An 18,599-nucleotide genomic window follows, 5' to 3' on the forward strand; every position below is an offset into this window, starting at 1 on the left:
CTCGTTGACTGTCCCCGCGTCCAGGGCCCCATGGCTGCCAGGAGGCTGGATGGAGGGGTGTCACGGGCTGGTCTCCGCCGCCGGGACGGGCAGAGAGTGGGGCTCAGGTCACGGGAAAGGCCGCCGGGATGCGAGGGCGCGGGGCTCAGAGGATCTCGCTCCCTTGGCCGAGCCGGGAGCGCCCAACACCGTGCTGGTCCTGTCCCCCAAAACTTCCCCTGCTGCCAGCTGACGGCTCAGCCTGACATGCGAAGCTTACTGAGCCTGGAGAGAAGCCAGTGGCCGAGGCGACCCGAGGAGGGGGAAGGGGCTGCGGCGTTCTGGCGACATGGGGCGGCCAGGGCGTAGGGGGCAGTATGGGGAGCAGGGAGACAGCGAGATGGGAGGGGACATCCCGGACGTGGGGAGACATCCAGGGTGTGAGGGGGCAGTGGGGTGTGAGGGGACATCCTGGGGTGTGAGGGGACAGCGGCTTGTGTGGGGACATCCTGGGGTGTGAGGGGACATACCGGGGTGTCAGGGGACATCCCCGCGCAGGCTCCAGTAGGTGGGTGGGGGACAGGGCTGTAGGGGCGGCAGGGACAGCCCGGACTACGTTTCCCAGCAGGCAGCGCGCTCACGTCACTTCCGGCGGCGCCCGCGGCGCGCGTGTGGGAGTGAGCGAGCGAGTGTTTACTTCCGGCCGCCGCCGCCGCGAGCTGAGGGCCGAGAGAGTCGGGCGGCGGGCGCGGCGGTCCCCGCGCAGCCATGGACTGGCTCATGGGGTGAGTCGGGCGGCGGGCGGCGGGGTGGCGAGGCTGGCGGGCCGGGCCGCGGGAGGGGCCGCGGGGCGCGCCGCGGGCGGCACCGGTCAAGGGCGGCGGGCCGGGCGGCGCGGGCCGGGCCGGCGAGGGGCGTCCCCGGGTTGGGCGCGGGGCCGGGGCTCCCCGGAGCGGGGTCGGGGCCGGGCCGGGAGCGGGGCCGCGTCCGGCCTGCAGTCGGCGCCCGCGCGGCGCGTCGCGTCCCGGGAGCCGACCCCGGGCAGGCGGCCACACCTCGCCTCTGGGTGTCGGGCGGCGGGGGAGGTCGGACGGAGGCTGCTCTCGCCGGTCGCCGTGGCGAACTTGCTTCGGGAAGAGGTAACTTTGACGCCGGCAGAGAACAGCCCCTTGAAAAACGAGGGAAAAGAAGCAAAACTACCCAACTCTGCCAGCGTCCGCCGGGGCGAGGTCGGCGGGGCCGGGGTGCGATCGGCGTCTCCGCGGGCGGCTGCCGCAGGGCGGGGTAGGAAGGAAGCATCAGCACCGGAGCCTGGGCTGGGCTCTCCCTCTCGTGGGCGTGTGTGTTGGGCTTGCTGGAAGTTAGATAAACGTATAGAACGTCACGTCGTCTTCAATAAGTTATTCTCCCTAAAAACATCATTTTTTTCCTGTTCTTGCTCTTTTTTTTTTTTTTTTACTTTTTGAGGATCGAGAAGGGCTGGCACTTTTCACCCAGTAACGTGGTCTTCCATCCGATCTGTGCCCAGCTCTGGTTGGTATAGCACCCCTCTGGAGTTAGGTTAGTTACTCCGGGAGCTTGGGGTGGGAGTGAGGGAGCGGTTGCTGTGTGCTTGGCCTCGACCGGTGGAAGGGCTTGTCTAGACACTGAAGTCCGGGAAGGGAGGCGAAAGGTCCGATGTACGTTTCGTGTCACTGTCTGTCAGGCCCTTTCGGGGTGTAGGCAGAGTGGAGGGTGCTGTCGGCGTAGTCAGGGACATGAATGAGACCCACCCTTCCTGGCAGGTTGGGTGGAGTTTAGTGAAGGGGGAGACCAGACAGCGTGAAGGGTGAATAAAGAGGCCAAAGAGTTGCTGAGTGTGACGGGGTAGACCTGGAGCCAGAGTGCAGGGCTGAGGGTGGCATGTGGGTGATGCAGGCGGCTAGCCGCGGGGCAGGGCCGCTCACCTGGCTTCCTGCAGAGGCAGCACTGCCGTCACAGCCCCACTGCTTGTTAGCTGTGTGACTCTAGGTGCTTACTAATTCTCCAGACCTGCTTTTAAAAAGTCATCTGTAAGGTGGAAGTCATGGTCCTTGCAGCATGGTGTTGTGGAAGGGTCCACTAAAGCGTTTACCACAGTGCCTGGCATTGGTGGATGCTGGTTACTGTTAGTAAGGAGAGATGCTTGTAGGAGGCCTTCGTAACCCACGGGCACCAAGAGTTGAGGGCAGGCAGCTGTGTTTGCTTTAATTTGAACCATAGATGCTTGCTTTCTGTGTTTATCAGGAGGGACTGCTTTGGAGGCTGCCTGGCCTCCCGTGAGTCGGTTTCAGGGGAGTAGGCTGTTGATTGGCTGAGTTGCGTTAGCAGGGCTTAGGGTCGGAGGGACCAGCCCGATCAGCTGGGCTGCCGAGGGGGCAGCTGATTGTATTTTGTCTGTGTGTGGTTATTATGTGCTCATGTCCATGAGAAGCAGGCACTCTGTGCCTGAAAACTGACCAGCAGTCCGTTTTTTTAACTGCCTGAGGTCCGTGCTTTAGGGACTGTATTGTCATCATTGTGAACAACCAGAAGTTTACCACAGCTAGGCTTAGAAGGGTCTGGTTCTCCAGGCGCTTGTCAGGACTGTCTGGGTAAGATCAGCGGAGCACTTACCTCCCTGTGGTGGGGAGGCCGGGCCCAGTGTTGGAGGAAGACAGCTTTGAAAGGGACAGGCTTGGAGCTGCTGCTTCTGTGGTCTCTGGGGAGGGAAGGAGCCGACTGGATGTAAAGTAGGCAGTAGGCAGTTCTGAAAGGGAACTAGAGATCTGCAGAAAGGGGTTAGGATGGAGTTTGCTCATCTTCGTGCATGTGTTTTTAAACTTGGTGGATTGCATATCAGACTTGGTGAATCATGAATTCTTTAACATTTCCTTAACTATGAACCACCCCCCTTAAAAAAAAAAAAAGTGGAACAATCTCAGTAGTCAAGTTCTGATCTTCTCGAGAGCATGTTTCCAGGGTGGTAGCTGGGAGGGCCCGGGTGGCCCTCTGTCCCTCCCACAAGTTTACTGAGCATCTGCTGTGAAGTATGAGGATGCAGAGGCCTGGACTTCACAGCTGCAGAGGGAGTGAGCGGCAGAGACCCCAGCTCTCCCACTCTGGTCCACCTGCCACTCCACCTGGCCCCTCTTGTGAGGAGAGCCAGCCGGTGGCACGTGAAGGGCCTGGCTCCTGCCCGACGCCGTTTACATGCTTAATGCTAGGACTTCAGTTAATCCTTTAGCCAGGTTTCAGCCTGGAAGAATTGAGGAGATGTGTGATTTTTTTTTTTTTTTTTACTGTTTCTTGATATTTTTATTAATTCACATCATTCCGTGTCAACCGGTTTGTTTGGAATAGAGTTCTCATGTTTTTAATGTTTTTTGTTCTTTTGAGAAGCAGTTTCTCTGCATTTGTCCGTCACGGGGACAAAGTATGGACTCAGCTGTAGGCAAATGGTGCGTCCTCCTCCTCGTCTTCTGATCACTGTTATGACCAGAAGAGTGGGTTACAGATGTTCGAGTGAGACAACACCTTCCCTGTCACTGAAAGGGCCTTGCTGAGTAATGCTGGCAGCCTTATCTTCAGCTCTCCCTGCCGTGTGTGAGGAAAGGGCGGCCTGCAGGAAACCTGCTCAGGGAAGCTAGAAAGAAAGCCAGCATGTTACGACTTGCTGCTGGACTTTGCTGGCGCTCACTTGCAGGAGAGTTTTGCGACAAGCAGCTCGCATCCGTCGTCTTACTGTATGTTTCCTCTGCTTGGCATTGAGCGCCAAGGTGTGTGGTAATGTTTTTCCTCTTTTTTTACAAAAGTAATTTCTAACTTGAAAAGGGTTGCCCTTCTTGTGTAGGTCACCTCTGGGGTCCTTGGCTCTACCCATTCTGGACAGCAGCTGACAGGGTGGCACCCTTGCCCAGAGCAGAAGCTGCATGAGCTGGGGCAGCGCAGAGTGTGGTAGTGTGGAGAGAACTTTTGTCCTGTCCTCAGCTGGCAGTGGCAGCCATCTGTGAGTGGACGATAGGCGTGTGGTTTACATTTTACCCGACAAAGCTGGGTCCAGAAGCTTCCCAGCCAGCATCTGGGAATATAGAAGAGGAAACACACTTCCTCTGCTCCTGACTGGTGGGGGCCTACGGGGTGAAGTTTGCAGGGACCTGCCCGCCCGCGCCCTCTAGCCCAGCCCGCACCCTGCGAGCCCCTTGCTGGGGCCGCTCGGGCCTTGACGTCAGCACCTCCTTTCCTCCCCGGCGGCAGATTGAGGTGGGGTGAGGCGCAGGGTAGGGCTTCCTGGCTCTGGCCAGAAGAGACAGACCTCCCGGCCTGGCGATTCACTCCACAGGGCGGTGGAGTTGGCGCTCTCGGGCAGCGCGCAGGGTGTGCTATGCGGTCGGGGGCTTTCGGGCCTGATGGGTCTGCCAGCAGGAATCTTGCACTCAGGTGAAGGGGATCCAACCCCGTGGATGCCACCTCTGCGGGCATTTGAACCGGGTGTTGATGACTTTCCCTTGGCACTTGGCCTCTGGGGAGGGTGTCGCGGTGGCTGGCAGTCAGATCCCATATGAGGGCACCCAGGCTGAGCTTGCTTGATTCTCTCGGGTTTGGGTTTTTTCAACAGTCTCCTTGAGGTATAATTTACCTACCATAAAGTTTACTTGCTTTAAGCGTACAATTAAGTAATTTGTAGTAAAATTACAGAGTTGACCATCACCACAGTTTAGTTTGAGAATGTTCACCTCACCCCCGAAAGAAATCTCATGTTCAGGGTGCCCCGTTCCCTCCCTGACCCTAGGCAATCACTGATTTACTTTCCATCTCTACAGATTTGCCTATTCTGGGCATTTCGTGTGGAAATGGAACGGAATCACAACACGTGGTCTTCTGTGACCAGTTCACTTAGCTTAATGTTGTGAAAGTTCATCGGTGGTGTTGCTGGTGTCAGCTGTCCTTTCTGTGGCCAAATGATATTCCGTGGTGTGGAGATACGCGTGTATTGCCTCTCCATGGACACCTGGATTGTTCCTGCTTTTTGCTGATCCTGAAAGATGCTGCTGTGACCCAGCCTCTTCCAGTGTGAGCCGGACCACTTCCTGCCGCGAGACCTCCAGTCCCAACTGCGTTCACCGTCTGTCCTGGGCCAGACCGCGAGCTCAGGATCAGTGTCGCCGACGGAGAAGACAGTCCGCGCTCTGTCAGGCTGGGCAGCAGGAGCAAATGATGTGGCGGCGGAGGGCGGGCCGGGAGGGCGGCTCGGGAGGGTGCACAGGAGTTTTCCAAGCAGAAAGGAGGAAAGGTCGCGGCCCAGGAAGGAGGAACGGCACGTGCAAAGGCATAGAGGCACGAGGAGAAAAACTGCGGCCAGTGGGCCCCGGAACCTGTGGTTGCAGGGCACACGCAGGAGCAGCTGCTTTCCAGGCAGGCAGTCACTGTGGCCTGGGTGTGTGGCAGTGCTCGCCTGGGGCTAGGGAGCCCTTGCAGAATGAGCCCCACGTGCCTGGACACTCTTGGCAACGTGTCATTCATTTCTCATTTGTCCTCCTGCTTGGGGTGTCTGCAGGGAACCCTGCACAAGTGTCCTCGGGGACCCACCTGAGCACCGCAGGGAGGCTCTGCGGGGTGGGCAGGGCCCGGGGCAGCCGCAGTGCCCTGTTCCAGCCTCCGTCCTGGCTTCTCACCCCCAGGCGTCACTGTCTGCTGGGCTCACCGGGGCCTCTTCTCAGGATGCTGGGAAAGCCGGGCGGCACTGGGGCGCTGGCTGCTGGACTTGTTGTCCAGAGCTCATGGTGGCCTGGGAGGGGTTCACTCGAGTGGGCGCTGGAGGCTGCCTCTGTGGGGATGCCTGTGTCGATGTTCTCACTGTCCCAGCCTGTCCCACATTATCCTTGCTGTGGTCCTGGAAACTTAGACGCACCCAAGCACACGTTCTTGATTTTGTCAGGGACGGGCCTACGTGGCCTGGGAGGGAGGCCGAGCCCAGGCACAGGTGTGCTCGGCGGGGCACCCTCCGTGCCTGTGCTGGGCGCGTCGGCCCCGCAGGCTGGTCTGGGAGCTGGTCTCAGTGCCCGACGGTGACTTCTGTGCGTGTCCCCCGCCGGCAGCGGCTGTGTCCGGAAGAGGCGGTGGCGCGGGCTGTTCCCAGCTGACTTGGCTGGAGGGCCTGCCATTCTTTGTCTTCCTCGTGTTTGTTTTTCTTTCTGCACAGGATTTCTCCCGGCCCGGGTACCCCCGGTGGTGTGCAGGGCTGTTCTATGGGACGGATCCTGGGGACATGGGACTAGGAACAGTTGGAACCGGAGGATAGAATGCGGATACTTAAGGAGAAGACAAGGAGGTCGTTGGTGGGTGACTGGGCCACGTGTGACCCGTGGTCCTGTTTGAGCGGAGCCGTGTGGCTTTGGGCCGTGGCCACGTTCTCCTCGTCACCTGGTTTTCTTCTCTTTGAAGAAGTTTCCTTTGCACAGTCACCTGCGGTGGAATATGCGTGCGTCCTCCCTGCAGTGGTTGGCATGTGTGTCCCGGGGGTGATGCCGCGCGGAGGCGCAGAGCTCCCACGGAGGGATCCTGGCCATGCCGGGAAGCAGGGTGGAAGCCGGTGGGTGGGTGCTCGAGAGCCATTTTAGTAGGGCTTCTGGAGCGTCTTTGAAAAGGTGCCGTTTGAGCTGAGACCTGGGGAGGTGAGAGATGGGAACAGGGCTCGGGGGCTGGATGGTTTGGGTTTGAACCCCGACTACAGCTTCACGAGTCATCCTGTTTTACCTCCCCAAGCCTCAGTTTCATTGTCTGTGAAATGGACGTAGAAGTAACCTTCCCAGCGGGTGGTGGTGGGATTTTATGAGGTGTCCACCGTGGAGAAGGCCCTCTGTCCCCTCAGAGTGAGGTGGGGCTTACCTGGCAAGGCCCTTGGCGCCTGCATGAAAAGTGAGTGCAAGGGCTCCACACCCTGCGGCCCCCAGGCCGCCTTGTCACTGTCACCTCTGCCCTGCCCTTGGAGTGCTGCTGTGGCAAGGACCCAGCCCTGTGTCCCGATGCACGGCTGCCCTTAGCCCCGCAGCCCAGGCTTATGCAGTAGGTCTGGCTCTCGGGATGACTCGTGTGGAAGGCGAGGGGTTGAGGGGTCAGGGGCTTGGCGCCCTGGAGGCTGCTTGACCCCATTCCCTGCCGATGGCGCCTTCCATCTGTAACCTGCCCGCTCCCGGTCCCCTGGTCGTGCCACACCCCCCTTCCCCCGCCAGGTGCCAGTGCTGAGTGTCGCTCTGGGGCTGATCCCGGGGTGGCGGGAAGGGCGCGGCCTGAACTGGCTCACCCGGTCCGCTCTCCCGCCCCCCGGGTGCTGCGGGAGCTCCCCGGCCACCCCTCGCGTCTCCCCTCGCGCCGAGATGGCGAAGCTCGGTATGGAAGGTGGAAGGTGGAAGGTGCTGTGGCGGCCTGCTGTCGGTCCACGCCTTCTGCACTGAGACTCTGTCCTGGGCTGCTAGAGGGCCATGTGCAGAGGGCGCAGGCCTGGCCTGCCAGGCTGGCTCTCCAGCAGCTCTGTCCTCCTCAGATCCCGCACTCGTATCCCCTTGTTGGTGCGGTCCAGCTCTGGTCGTGACAGGCCCCTTGGCCTGTTCCCCGGGTTCCTCAGGACTGAGGGTTGCAGAGGGGCATAGAGGAAGCGGTTATCACCTGTCCCAGCTGCTCCTTAGTGAGACGCTTCCAAAACAAATAGGCCTCTAGGCGGTGGCGTTTTTATTCCACGGGGTGGGGCTGCCTGCCTCTTCCTGCCAGCCTGCAGGCTGATGGGAGCCGCAGACCCCCGGGCAGAGGCTCTTCCTGCAGGCTTCTCAGAAGAGATGCTGGGCCCTGTCTCCCACGGGGAGGGCGTTCTCGGGGCGCGCCGGGGGCTGCAGAGGAGGCCTCCACGCTGGGTTCTCCAGCTTAGTGTGGACTCCTCCTTCCCTACTTCCAGGCTGGCTCGGCAGGTGTCACGGCCCGAGCAGGGCCTCAGCGTGGCCCGGGGGACACCCTCGGGGAGGAAGAGTGTCTGGAGGCGTGGGGCTGCCCCCACTCTGGCCCTCACCGCCTCAGCCAGGGCTTCTGAGTGGAAGGAACACGTGGAACCCTTACGACAATGGCTTCGGAGTGGGCGGCCCGCTCCCGCCGGCCGGGGCTCTCTGCGCCTCCAGAGCGCGCACCGCCCGCTCAGAGCCCTCCGTGCTCTTCGGTGGTCTGGGTCGGGCCTGGCGTCGGGGCAGCGCTCCCTGCCGGGCCCTTTCCCTGCACCCCTGTGGCCGCTTAACCCGGCTTGGCTGCCTTGGCTGCTCATCAAAACAGCCCCGTGACTGGTTTACAAGGACTCTTCTGATTCAACGGACGGAGATGCCGGCCCAGTGGCCCCCGGGCAGGGAGGGGGACGGAGGTGCCGGGAGGTGATGTTTACTGAGTGGGGTCCCCCCAGCCCAGCAGGCGGGCGGGAGACAGCCGGGCGCCCCCACCGCCGCAGCTTTATCTCGGCGGGGCCTTCCTGACAGCTGCGGGGCGCTGGGAGCGGAGGCATGTTGAGTGGGGTGGACAGGAGGACCCAGCTCGTGGCCTTCACAGGGTCCCTCACCCTGCCACCCATGCCCCGTAGGAGTGGGAGGGAGCCAGTTTCCTTGCCGCGGCGGGTGGAGGGCACGGTCCCACATGATCCAGAGGCCCCTGACACAGGCTGGGGGGCCGCCAGTGAGGACAGGCGAGGTTGGCCTTCTTCATATGTCCCCGTGTGCATTCGTGCTGGTCGGGACCGGAGGAGAGGTGGGCGTAGTGGGCACTCGGCCCCTGCACTCTGCTGGCCTCGGCGGGCGGGGGAAGACGGCGCTTTCGGGGTGTCGTCAGCTGGAAACTGAGTCTCTGGCTGCTCAGAGAGGGGGACCTGAGGCATTGAGTTCTCTTCTCAGACTGTTTCCTGTGGCCCCGTGTTGATGCCGCGAAGGGACCCAGAGACACTGAGCCTGGCTGCACTGAGTTGCTTTCCTCGCCTACCGGGCTGTGCCCGTGAAGGGCCAGTGCTGACTCGTGCCCACTTTTGGCTCCAGGGCCTGGTGCGTTGGCAGCTCGGGACCTGGTCCCTACGTCAGGTGAGGGACCCTCCCGTTGCCCTCCCCACGAGCGGGCTGCCTGCCAGTGGGTCTCCACCTGGAGTGGTCTCACCTTCCAGGGACGCCGGGCAGGGCCTGGAGGTGTGGTGGGGCATTGCTGCTGCCCCTAGTGGGTGGGGGCCAGGGGTGCTGCCCGGCATCCTGCAGTGCAGTTGAGGAAGGCTGCCGGTCAGTCTGCGTCTCCTCGCGGGAGGGCTGGGGCGGGAGCTGCTCGTGTGCGCGGGCCGTGCGTGCTTCCGTAGTGCTCAGTGGTCTAGCTTCTTATGACTGGGGTGAGTTCTTTCTACTTTAACGGTGTTAAATCCCAAGTATTAAGATGCTAGAACTTGTTCTTAAAGAGACAGCTAAGAGCAGAGAGAGGAACTGGGAGTTGCTAGAACCCAGTCAGGGGGGGCTGTCTCATCGGCCCCTCTCGGCTAGCTGTGCTTCCCTTGGGCATGCGTTCTGCTGGCAGATGAGGGGACGGTAGGTGCAGCTGTGCTGGGAACCTGACCAGGGAACCCAGACGGGTCGGCGCTGTCTGTGCAGTAGGAGGCCCGAGTGAGCAGTGGGACAGCGAGTTGCATGTGCGTGTGTCTGGGCCAGGAGAGCCCCGGGACCTGTGTGTGCGCCTCTGGGCTGCGGCCTGGGCAGGGCTGTAGGGACAGACCAGAGCTTGTGCGCCCTGCCCTTTTCCTTCCTGGCTGCGTGTGAGCCCACACACGTGCACACACACACACAAGCATGGGGACTGTGCGCGCCATTTAGTTGATTCTGTCGGGAAAGACATTCCATCCGTGCTGCCATCACGACGTGTTCAGGAGGCCCTTGCTGGTCGGGGCCGTGTGTGGTTCCCGAGGCCGTGGAGAAGATGGCAGGCGGTGGGTGCAGGGGTGACACGGAGAGCTTGGAGCAGTGTCGTCCTCCAAGGAGCCCAGGTGAGCTTGGGATGCCCCCAGGCCCCTCTCGGGAGCTCTGCACGGCAGGAGTTCAGGGCTGAGCCGTCCCGAGCGAGTGAGCAGCTGCAGCCTGGCGTCCGCCGACCCTGCGGAACCCACCCGCACCACCCTCTTCCCAGTCCCACTGCCCTCGTTCTCTCTTAGCTGTTGAAGGTGATGAATGAACAGAAAAGGAGTCACAGGAAGAAAATCCAGGCCTTGGATCACCCCCTGGGCTGCCCTGCCTTTCACTCCTCCCCGCAGGGCTGGCGTCCTCTCAGAGGAACTTCTTGCTGAGAGTGTGGGGCGGGTCATGCTTGCTGACTTGCCTTCTGTGTCCTGGATGAGCTGCGGGGCATCCAGGGGCCGGAGGGGCTTCAGCGGGCGTGCAGGGCTGAGCCTGCCCATCTTCCTGAGAATCACCGACGCGGGGTGTGCGCTAGGGACCGCTGGGGCCGCGGCTTCTTCGCAGGACAGGGCTCACTCCCTGCCACGAGAGGAGTGTTTTCTGTTGGCCGAGGGTCCTGTGCCCTGCTCGCCCGACGAAACATGTGGCAGGTGCTTCCCTTTTGGGGTGTTCGTCTTCCCTCCCAGACCCACAGGTAGCTTCGCTCCCTCGGCACGGGAGCAGGCAGGCAGGCACCAGGGCACCCCGAGCCAGGCTGTGGGCAGCTGGCCGCGGGGCATCAGCCCTGCAGGGTCCGGTCCCAGGAGGGGGTGCCGGCGAGGAGGGCTGAGCACCCACTCCGTGTGCCGTCTGCAGGTCAGGTGATCTTGGGGTCACGATTGCTTTCTGAGCCCGGGCACCCGGATCAGGGGAGGGGGCTCCCAGCCCCTGCCCTGCAGACTGGTTTTGGCTGGGATGTGTTTTCTGGGAGATGCCTGCTGTGTGGCAGGTGTTCTTGTGACCGCGGTCAGGTTTACTAGCTTCAGGGACGCAGACGTGCTCATGCCCCACAGAGCGTTAAAAGCACCGAGGGCATGCGTTGGTGGTCTCGCGGGTCGCGCCCGTCATCACGCAGGCTGTCCTTGCTGCCTCCCTGCCCGGCCTGCTCCCTGCCTCCGAAGCAGGGCGTCGGATTGGGTCTGGGTTGCCCCCTGCAGCGGGCCCTGGGTCTCGGGGTGCTGTTTGCAGAGTGCTGCACCGCCCCACATCTGCTCCGCGCTGTCCGAGTGAGACCCCGGCGCTTCTCTGGACGTGGGCACTGCAGCAGAGACTGAGAAATGCCTTGTGATAAAAACCCTTGTTTTCTAGTACATTCTCGTGTTCCTGCTGGAAGGCCTCCTACCTTTTTGGCCGAAGAAGTGCAGGGCTCAGCTGAGTGCTGTCAGGAGCTCCTGGCGTTTATAATGCATGTGAAAATAAATGTGTCCTCTTGTCATGACCTTGCTGGCTTTCATGCACTTCCTCCCAGGCCAGCCTAGTGCAGCTGGGTTTTAAGGATGCGTGATTGTCAGCCCCACGAGGCAGGAACGATCCGTACATCCTTGCTCGTGTGAAGCCGTGGCAGGGTTGGGGGGTAGCTGTGCTTCCTCTTGGGGTGCTTTGTTTTTTTCTTGTGTGTCACCTCCTCGTGGGACTTGTGGTTGTAGGTGGGAGCGTTGGTGGTTTGCCGGCCCCTAAGTCTGAACTGTCACCAGGACAGCAGTGGGGCCTGGTGTTCACGGCAGATGTCCCCTCTCTCCTGAGATGGCTCCACGCCAGGGCGCAGCGCCGCCACCCTGATGGTGGAGCCTGTGCCCCTGGGGGCGTCAGTGGAGCTCACGTCCCATTCACGCAAGATCCAGGGCCTGCCCAGACACCAAGCTGGAGTCCCTCCCTGCCTCGCCCCACCGGGGCCCCGCGTGGCCGTCCACACAGCACGGGGTTGGGGGGACGTGCACGGCGCCGACCTGGAAGCAGGTCTGTGCCCCCCGGAAGCCCTCCCTTCTCTGATCTGCTCGGGGACTGGGGCGATTCCAGTTTACCTCCCAGCTGGAGACCTCCCTGGGCTGCACGTGTGCTCCGTGCGACCTGCGTGGTCGTTTTCTGGGTGGAGCAGCTCTGCTGTGTGCCGGGGGCGTGGGGTTGGAGTGGCAGGGGCCCGAGGGGTCTGCTGTCGGTATCCGCCCTGCCTCGGGTCCACCTCCTCCTGCGTGCGGGTCCTCCCTGCTCCCATCAGCACAGGCAGGACCCGTGGGGACAGGGCTGGCCGAGGGCTGGTGTTGGTGGCAGTGCATGTGGTGGTCAGAGACACTGCCTCTGCCATCTCACAGACTGGCCTCCGGTCCCCCGTCCACCACCAGCTGTGTGACCTTGGCTGCTGTGTCAGGTCTCCAAGCCTCAGGCGATCCCCGTGTGTGGGGGCCTTGGTACCTCGCTGGCGGGCGGCGGTGTCCTGGTGTCTGTTCCTGTCATGCCTGCCGCGGTGACTGTGTGGTGGGAACAGGCACTGCTGTGAGGGACATGGTGGCTGCGTCTCCATGGTGCCCTCGCCCTGCGTTTACCCACGGTGGGGGGATGTCAGGGCTGGGCACACAGCTGTGCTTCCACAGCATACGTGGACCTTCAGGAATCAGCGCCTGTGGCGCTACAGGGGGACGATGACGGTGCTGGGCTTGGGCTGGCTGTCCCCAGGGGAGGGAGGCCACGGGACTGGACGGTGGGGTGGGGGTGTAGTGAGGGAGCTGCCCCACCCTGTGACTCTTCCCAGAGCCGGGGAACTATGGGACCACAGGTCACTGGTCTTTGAGTTGGCTCTGATAGTTCAGGTGTAGGATCAGGACACTGCACCTGCAGATGTCCCCAGCTTTCTGCTGATTCGCTGTAGTTGGGGTCACAGGATCCTCCTGGTCACACAGCAGATGGGAGAGCAGTGGTAATCACGGGCCCCTGCTGGCCTCTGGGAGCTGGGTGTACCTGCCAGGAGCAGTTCACAGGCACCACTGCACTGCGCTTTTCCATCTCTCATCTCTTTCCCAGAAGTCCGGGTCAGTTGGTTTCTGACAAAAACAATAAAATGTCCCCTAAAATGACGTTTGGAGGGTCTGCGGTGGAGACTGCACTGTTTGGCCTGTGCGCCTGGTCCTAGAGCCTGACTGCTCACACACCCCACGGTCCTGGCTTCAGGGCCTGATTCAGAAGCCAGTTGTGGGTGGTGTGACCACATGAGGGTCACAACTTCACTGGGCTCCCTCCAGGCAGGCCCATGGTTCCCTGGGCTGACCCAGCTCCAGGGCCACAGGCTCTTCTAGACCCGGGCACCCGTGGGTGGAGTTGGGGAGCGTGTCTTTGTCTTTGGCTCAGATCTTCTGCAAACCACCGGAGTACTGACCGTGTTGTACTCCTGCTTAAAAGACCCTCTGGACCTCCTTGCCTAAGGGATGAAGTCCCCATTTCCTTCCATCCCTGACCCCCAACCCATGGGTGCCCGTTGCACTGCAGCCTGCTCAGGCCTCTGATGTATCCTCTTCAGCCAAGACCCCTGGCCTGTGCTCACGCTGCCTCCTTGGCCTGGAGAGCCTCCCGTCTGCCTGCCTGACTCCTGTGTGGCTTTCTGGCCATGGGCTCCTAGAACATTTGACCTCCACCTTCAGGGCCCAGTCACAAATGGGGGCAAGGATGGAGCTTCCCAGCTATCTTCTTAAAGATGCTTGCCTGTCTGTTAGAGAAATTAAGAAAATGATCCCATTTGCAGTAACATCAAAAAGAGTAAAATATTTATGAATAAACTAATCAGGTGAAAGATCTGTATGCTGAAAACTGTAAGACATTGATGAAAGAAATTGAAGAAGACATAAAAGATATTTTATGTTCATGGATTGGAAGAATTAATATTGTTAAAATGTCCATACTACTCAAAGCACAATCTACAGATTCAGTGTAATCACTATCAAAATTCCAATGGCATTTTTCACAGAAATACAAAAAATAATTCTAAAATTTGTATGGAGCCACAAAAGACCCCAAAGCAATCTTGAGAGAGAAGAACAAAATTGGAGGGATCACCGTCAGTTATTTCAAACTATATTATAAAGCTACAGTAATCAAAACAGTATGGTATTAGCATAAGAACAGACATAAAGATCAATGGAACAGAAGACAGAGCCCAGAAATGAACCCATGTGTATATGGTCAACTAATTTACAACAAAGGAGCCAGGAATATACAGTGGGGAGAGGACAGTCTCTTTAATAAACGGTACTGGGAAAACTTGACATCCACATTGAAAAGAATTAAACTGGACCACTTTCTTATGCCATACACAAAAATGAACTCAAAATGGATTAAAGATTTGAACATAAGACCTGAAACCATAATACTTATAGAAGAAAACATAGGCAGTATGTTGACATTGGTCTTTGTGATGATTTTTTTTGCATCTGACACCAAAAGTAAAGGCAACAAAAGCAAAAATAAACTAGTGGGACTACATTAAACTAAAACCATCTGCATGGCAAAGGAGACCATCAACAAATGAAAAGACAGCCTAGGGAATGGGAGAAAATATTGGCAAACCACACATGTGATAAGAAGTTAATATCCAAAATATACAAGGGGCTAAAATGCACAGAAGACCTAAATAGGCATCTCTCCAAAGAAGACACACAGATGGCCCAGAGGCACATGGAGAGCTGCCCAACACCGCCAGCCACCAGGGAACGCAAATCAAACCACAATAGACACCACCTCACAGCCGCCAGAATGGCCATCGCCAGAAAGAGAAGAGGCAGCAAGAGAATGGCCATCGTCAGAAAGAGAAGAGGCAGCAAGAGTTGGCGTGCTTGTAGAGAGAGGGGAAGCCTCGTGCACTGCTGGTGGGAGTGTAAATTGGATTGGTGCAGCCACTGCGGAAAACAGCATGGAGGCGCCTCAAGAAACTACAAGTGGAATTACTGTATGAAGCAGCCTCACTTCTGGGAGTGTATCTGAAGGAAATCATCACCTTGAAGAGATTTCTGTACTGCTACATGCATTGCAGCACTACTCACGATTGCCAAGGCATGGAAATAACCTAAGTGTCCATCGATGGATGAATGGATAAAGAAAACATGGTACGTGTTTATGTATATATAGATCCTTCAAGAGGGAAAAGGCCGGCCACCCGGGGACACATAGTGCACACGTCACTGACAGAAGGCACATCCAGACCCTGTCAGATCGCAGAGAAATGGGCAAGAGGCTCCGCGAACGGACAGCTCCCAGGAGAGGACACGGTCTCGCCCTGGTCAGAGGAAGGGGCCCGGCCACGCTGCTCATCGCCATGGGCGAGAGGCTGCCCAGGGCTCAGGGTCGCCTATCTCTGCTGACTTCACATAACTGGACAACCAGACCTACGTAGATAGTCTTTCCTTTCAACCCTTTTACACTTAGTGTGCACACGTTTAGGTTCCACCCTTCCCGAGCTGTGGGCCGAAGCCCCACTCACGTTGAGGCACACGTGCACCTTCAGCTCCTGAGGCGCCAGGCGGTGTGGACAGAAGGGGGAGAACACGGTGCCAGGAGAAGCCCGGCCGCTGCCTCTGGGGCCAGAGGCAGAGAAGCTGCAAAACAAGAGGGGCCCCAGATAAGCGTCGGCTGAGTGACTGGCATGGCCCATGTCTCTCACTGAAGGATTTTGAAAGCAGCCTTTGTTAATGAAAATCAGCAAGACCCTTCCTCTTCATCTCTGCTGATTCTGGAGTATTTAGTTGAAGTTGCCTAAAAAGAAGGCCCGCTCTCCCCACTGCTGTCTGCAGGCTTTGCCCTTGCTCCGTGTCGCTGGCCGGTCATGCCAGAGCCCCTCTGCCTGGTTGTGATGTCGGGGATGCCAGCATCCGCTGGGATTTCTGGACAGGCTTTGCTCCAGTCAGTGTCCTTTTCCATCAGACCTCGCGTGAACACCTGGGCTCTGGTGGCCCTCCCGATAGAAATCTGCTCTGTGCCATGGTGGGGCCCACACTAGTGCCCGTGGCGTGCCCCTCCCAGATTTCCAGAATGTGCTGGGCCCACTTGTAGCTTCTCCCTCTGTTCCATGTCCAGTGTCTTCTTCGTGCCACAGTCTGTCTTCGTCCACTCCTCCACTGGGGTGGCTGGAGGCCGCCCAGAAAGGCCCCCCGTCCCCAGTCTCCTGTGCTACCGCAGTGTTCTGGCCTCCCTCCAGCCTCTGTTCCGTCTGTCGGCTCCCCTTGCTGGCCATCCCATTGGAGGCAGGGCAGCGAGGTCTTGGGTCTGTGAACCAGGGTCTCCTGTGGCCGGCCTGGGGGGGGGGCGGTGCCCGGCGCTGCGTGCATCTCAGCCCCCTCTGCTGGCGTCTCCTGGCCTCTTGCTAGCATCCCAGAGAGGCGGCGGGGCCCTTCCTGCACGCCAGCCTGCCCGTGGCCAGAGTGCCCGGCAAGACAGGTCTGCCTGGCCATCTGCCTTGGAGGAGACCCTGCGAGGCATCTTGTGAGGCGAGTAGCTGGACACCCAGCGCAAGGTTCCTGGGTCAGGTGTTAGAGGGGATCCCCAGGCTGCCTTCTTGTGTATCCCGTGTGGCTGTAAGGACCCAGCACTGCAGAGCTTCTTGTGAGCCAGTGGGGTCTGAGGGCATGAAAGCAGCCACTTTGTAAAGGGGACCGTGGCATGTAGTGGGCACCATGGCAGCTCAGGACACTGCGACCCTGCCCCCTCTCGCTCGCTTACCCACACTGGGTAACTGGGGATTCTGGGGAGAGGGAAATAAACCCTTAGCCCCATCAGAGCTGACGGACAGATGAGCAAGGCCCCGTGGGACAGCTGACCACTTCCTCTTGCGCTCCAAGCATCCTCTGGGCCCGCAGAGGGCCCATCCTCGCATATGGCCCATTCTCTGCCCACAGAGGTGATGGGAGAGAGGTGATGCCAGGCTCTCACAGTGGCCATAGGCAGGCCGGGAGCTTGGTCTAGGAGACATCTGACACAGACCTCTCTGTGTGCTAGCCAGGAAACGTCCCTTCTCAGAGCTCACAGCCTTTGCGTGGTCCCCACTCGCCTCCAAGGTCAGAGCTGGGCACTTACTTTACTTTGTGTCTCATTTTCTCTTCATTGGGTGAGAGGGAGAGAATAGGTGTGAGCCTTCACCCTTCTGAGGTGTAGACACACTGATGAAGGCTGCGTGCCAGTGTAACCCGTGTGAGTGTGTCATAGTTTACCTGAGGTTGTTTCCTGTGAGGTGGTCATAAACACCGTTGTGGGTCCATCTCTCTTTGCTACTTGTTTTTTTTTTTTTTTTTTGCGGTACGCGGGCCTCTCACTGTTGTGGCCTCTCCCGTTGCGAGCACAGGCTCCGGACGCGCAGGCTCAGCGGCCATGGCTCACGGGCCCAGCTGCTCCGCAGCATGTGGGATCTTCCCAGACCAGGACACAAATCCGTGTTCCCTGCATCGGCAGGCAGACTCTCAACCACTGCGCCAACAGGGAAGCCCGCTACTTGTTTTGTAGGAAGCCTGTTGGGGGCCCTCCCTTGATGCTACATCTTGTCACACGCTTTCTGTTACCGGCTGCCTGCTGGGTGGCCCAGGCCCTGCCCTGGCTGGCGCTGTCTGTCCTTTATGGTCCTCCATTTGATGGGTGACGTGTCAGTCCACTCTCACCGTGTTTCTTCTTAGTGGGGCTGAGCCTGTTTTGATGTCTTTTATTACCTTTTATGAGCTTTCCTCTGTGAACTGCTCGGCACAGTCTCGGGATGCTGTTCAGGTGCGCGTGCTGTGCTCACTGCCGGGAAAGGGACTTTTTCTTCCCGTGCTTCCCGCGCAGAGGGACTTCCCTCCGGTGCCAGGAGCTGGTGCCACACTCAGATGTAGTAGGACCTTGGAAGCAGCTGGGCTTGGCGCCTTCTCTTTGCACAGCAGGGAGATTTCACTTTTCTACCCGCAGACACGCTTGCCGGGGCTCTTCTTTCTCTCACCGCGTCAGTTCCGTTCATTTGGAAAATGCTCCCTCCCATCGTGTGCCCGAGGCTCCCGTGCTCTCCTGGCCAGGCCCAGGGTGCCCAGGAGCCAGTCGGCCTCCGGCCCGAGCCCCACGCTCTGCGAGTGGGGACACGCTGGACTGGTGGGCAGCTGCCATTTCACAGACGGAAGGAGGCACAGAGTCGGGCAGCTGCCCCGTCCCGAGGCCGGGAAGTGATGGCCCCCTCTCTGCTCGGAGCCCACCGAGCCTGCTCTCGAGGCCTCTGGGCTGTGTCTAGGGGCCCCCAGGAGGAGGACCGACCCACCTCTCGGCCCTGGGCTCTCTCTCCAACACAGGCTCTGGGCCGGGGGTGGGGGGCGGTGGGGGGCACGTGGAGCACCTTGCCGGACTTGCTGGAGGAGAGAGGGGGGCTCCGCAGGTTGAAAGCACCGCTTTTTCTCCCCGCGTGTGGCTCCTGCGTCCACCAGAGGGCGCGCCGGGCGCGCCGGAGGCCGCCAGCGGGGCCTGGGGCCCGGGGCGGGGCTTGCGGCCACTGGCCACCGGGAGAGAGGAGAGGCGCGAGCTGGAGCGAGCTGGAGCGCACGGGCACTGAGTGGTCCCTCCTACTGCCGGCCGCCCCTCACGTCCGCGCGGGCTGCTGGCTGCTGCCGGTCCGCTGGGTGGCCCGTATCATACGGCGGACCGGCAGCGGCCGGT

General features: G+C 59.9%; 1 protein-coding gene across 1 annotated transcript in view; it reads left to right on the top strand.

Moving 5' to 3' along the window:
* The first annotated feature begins 663 nt into the window (after positions 1–663).
* The window catches only part of MOB2 (MOB kinase activator 2), a 49,670-nt gene continuing 31,734 nt past the window's right edge, over positions 664–18,599 (top strand). Inside the window, exon 1 of the mRNA XM_082845678.1 lies at positions 664–764. Within this exon, the coding sequence (XP_082701804.1) occupies positions 748–764 (17 nt within the window). The 5' untranslated portion in view covers positions 664–747. The remainder of the gene's footprint in view (positions 765–18,599) is intronic.

This window comes from Leucopleurus acutus (assembly GCF_964270905.1).
Source record: "Leucopleurus acutus genome assembly, chromosome: 8".
Lineage (NCBI taxonomy): Eukaryota > Metazoa > Chordata > Mammalia > Artiodactyla > Delphinidae > Leucopleurus > Leucopleurus acutus.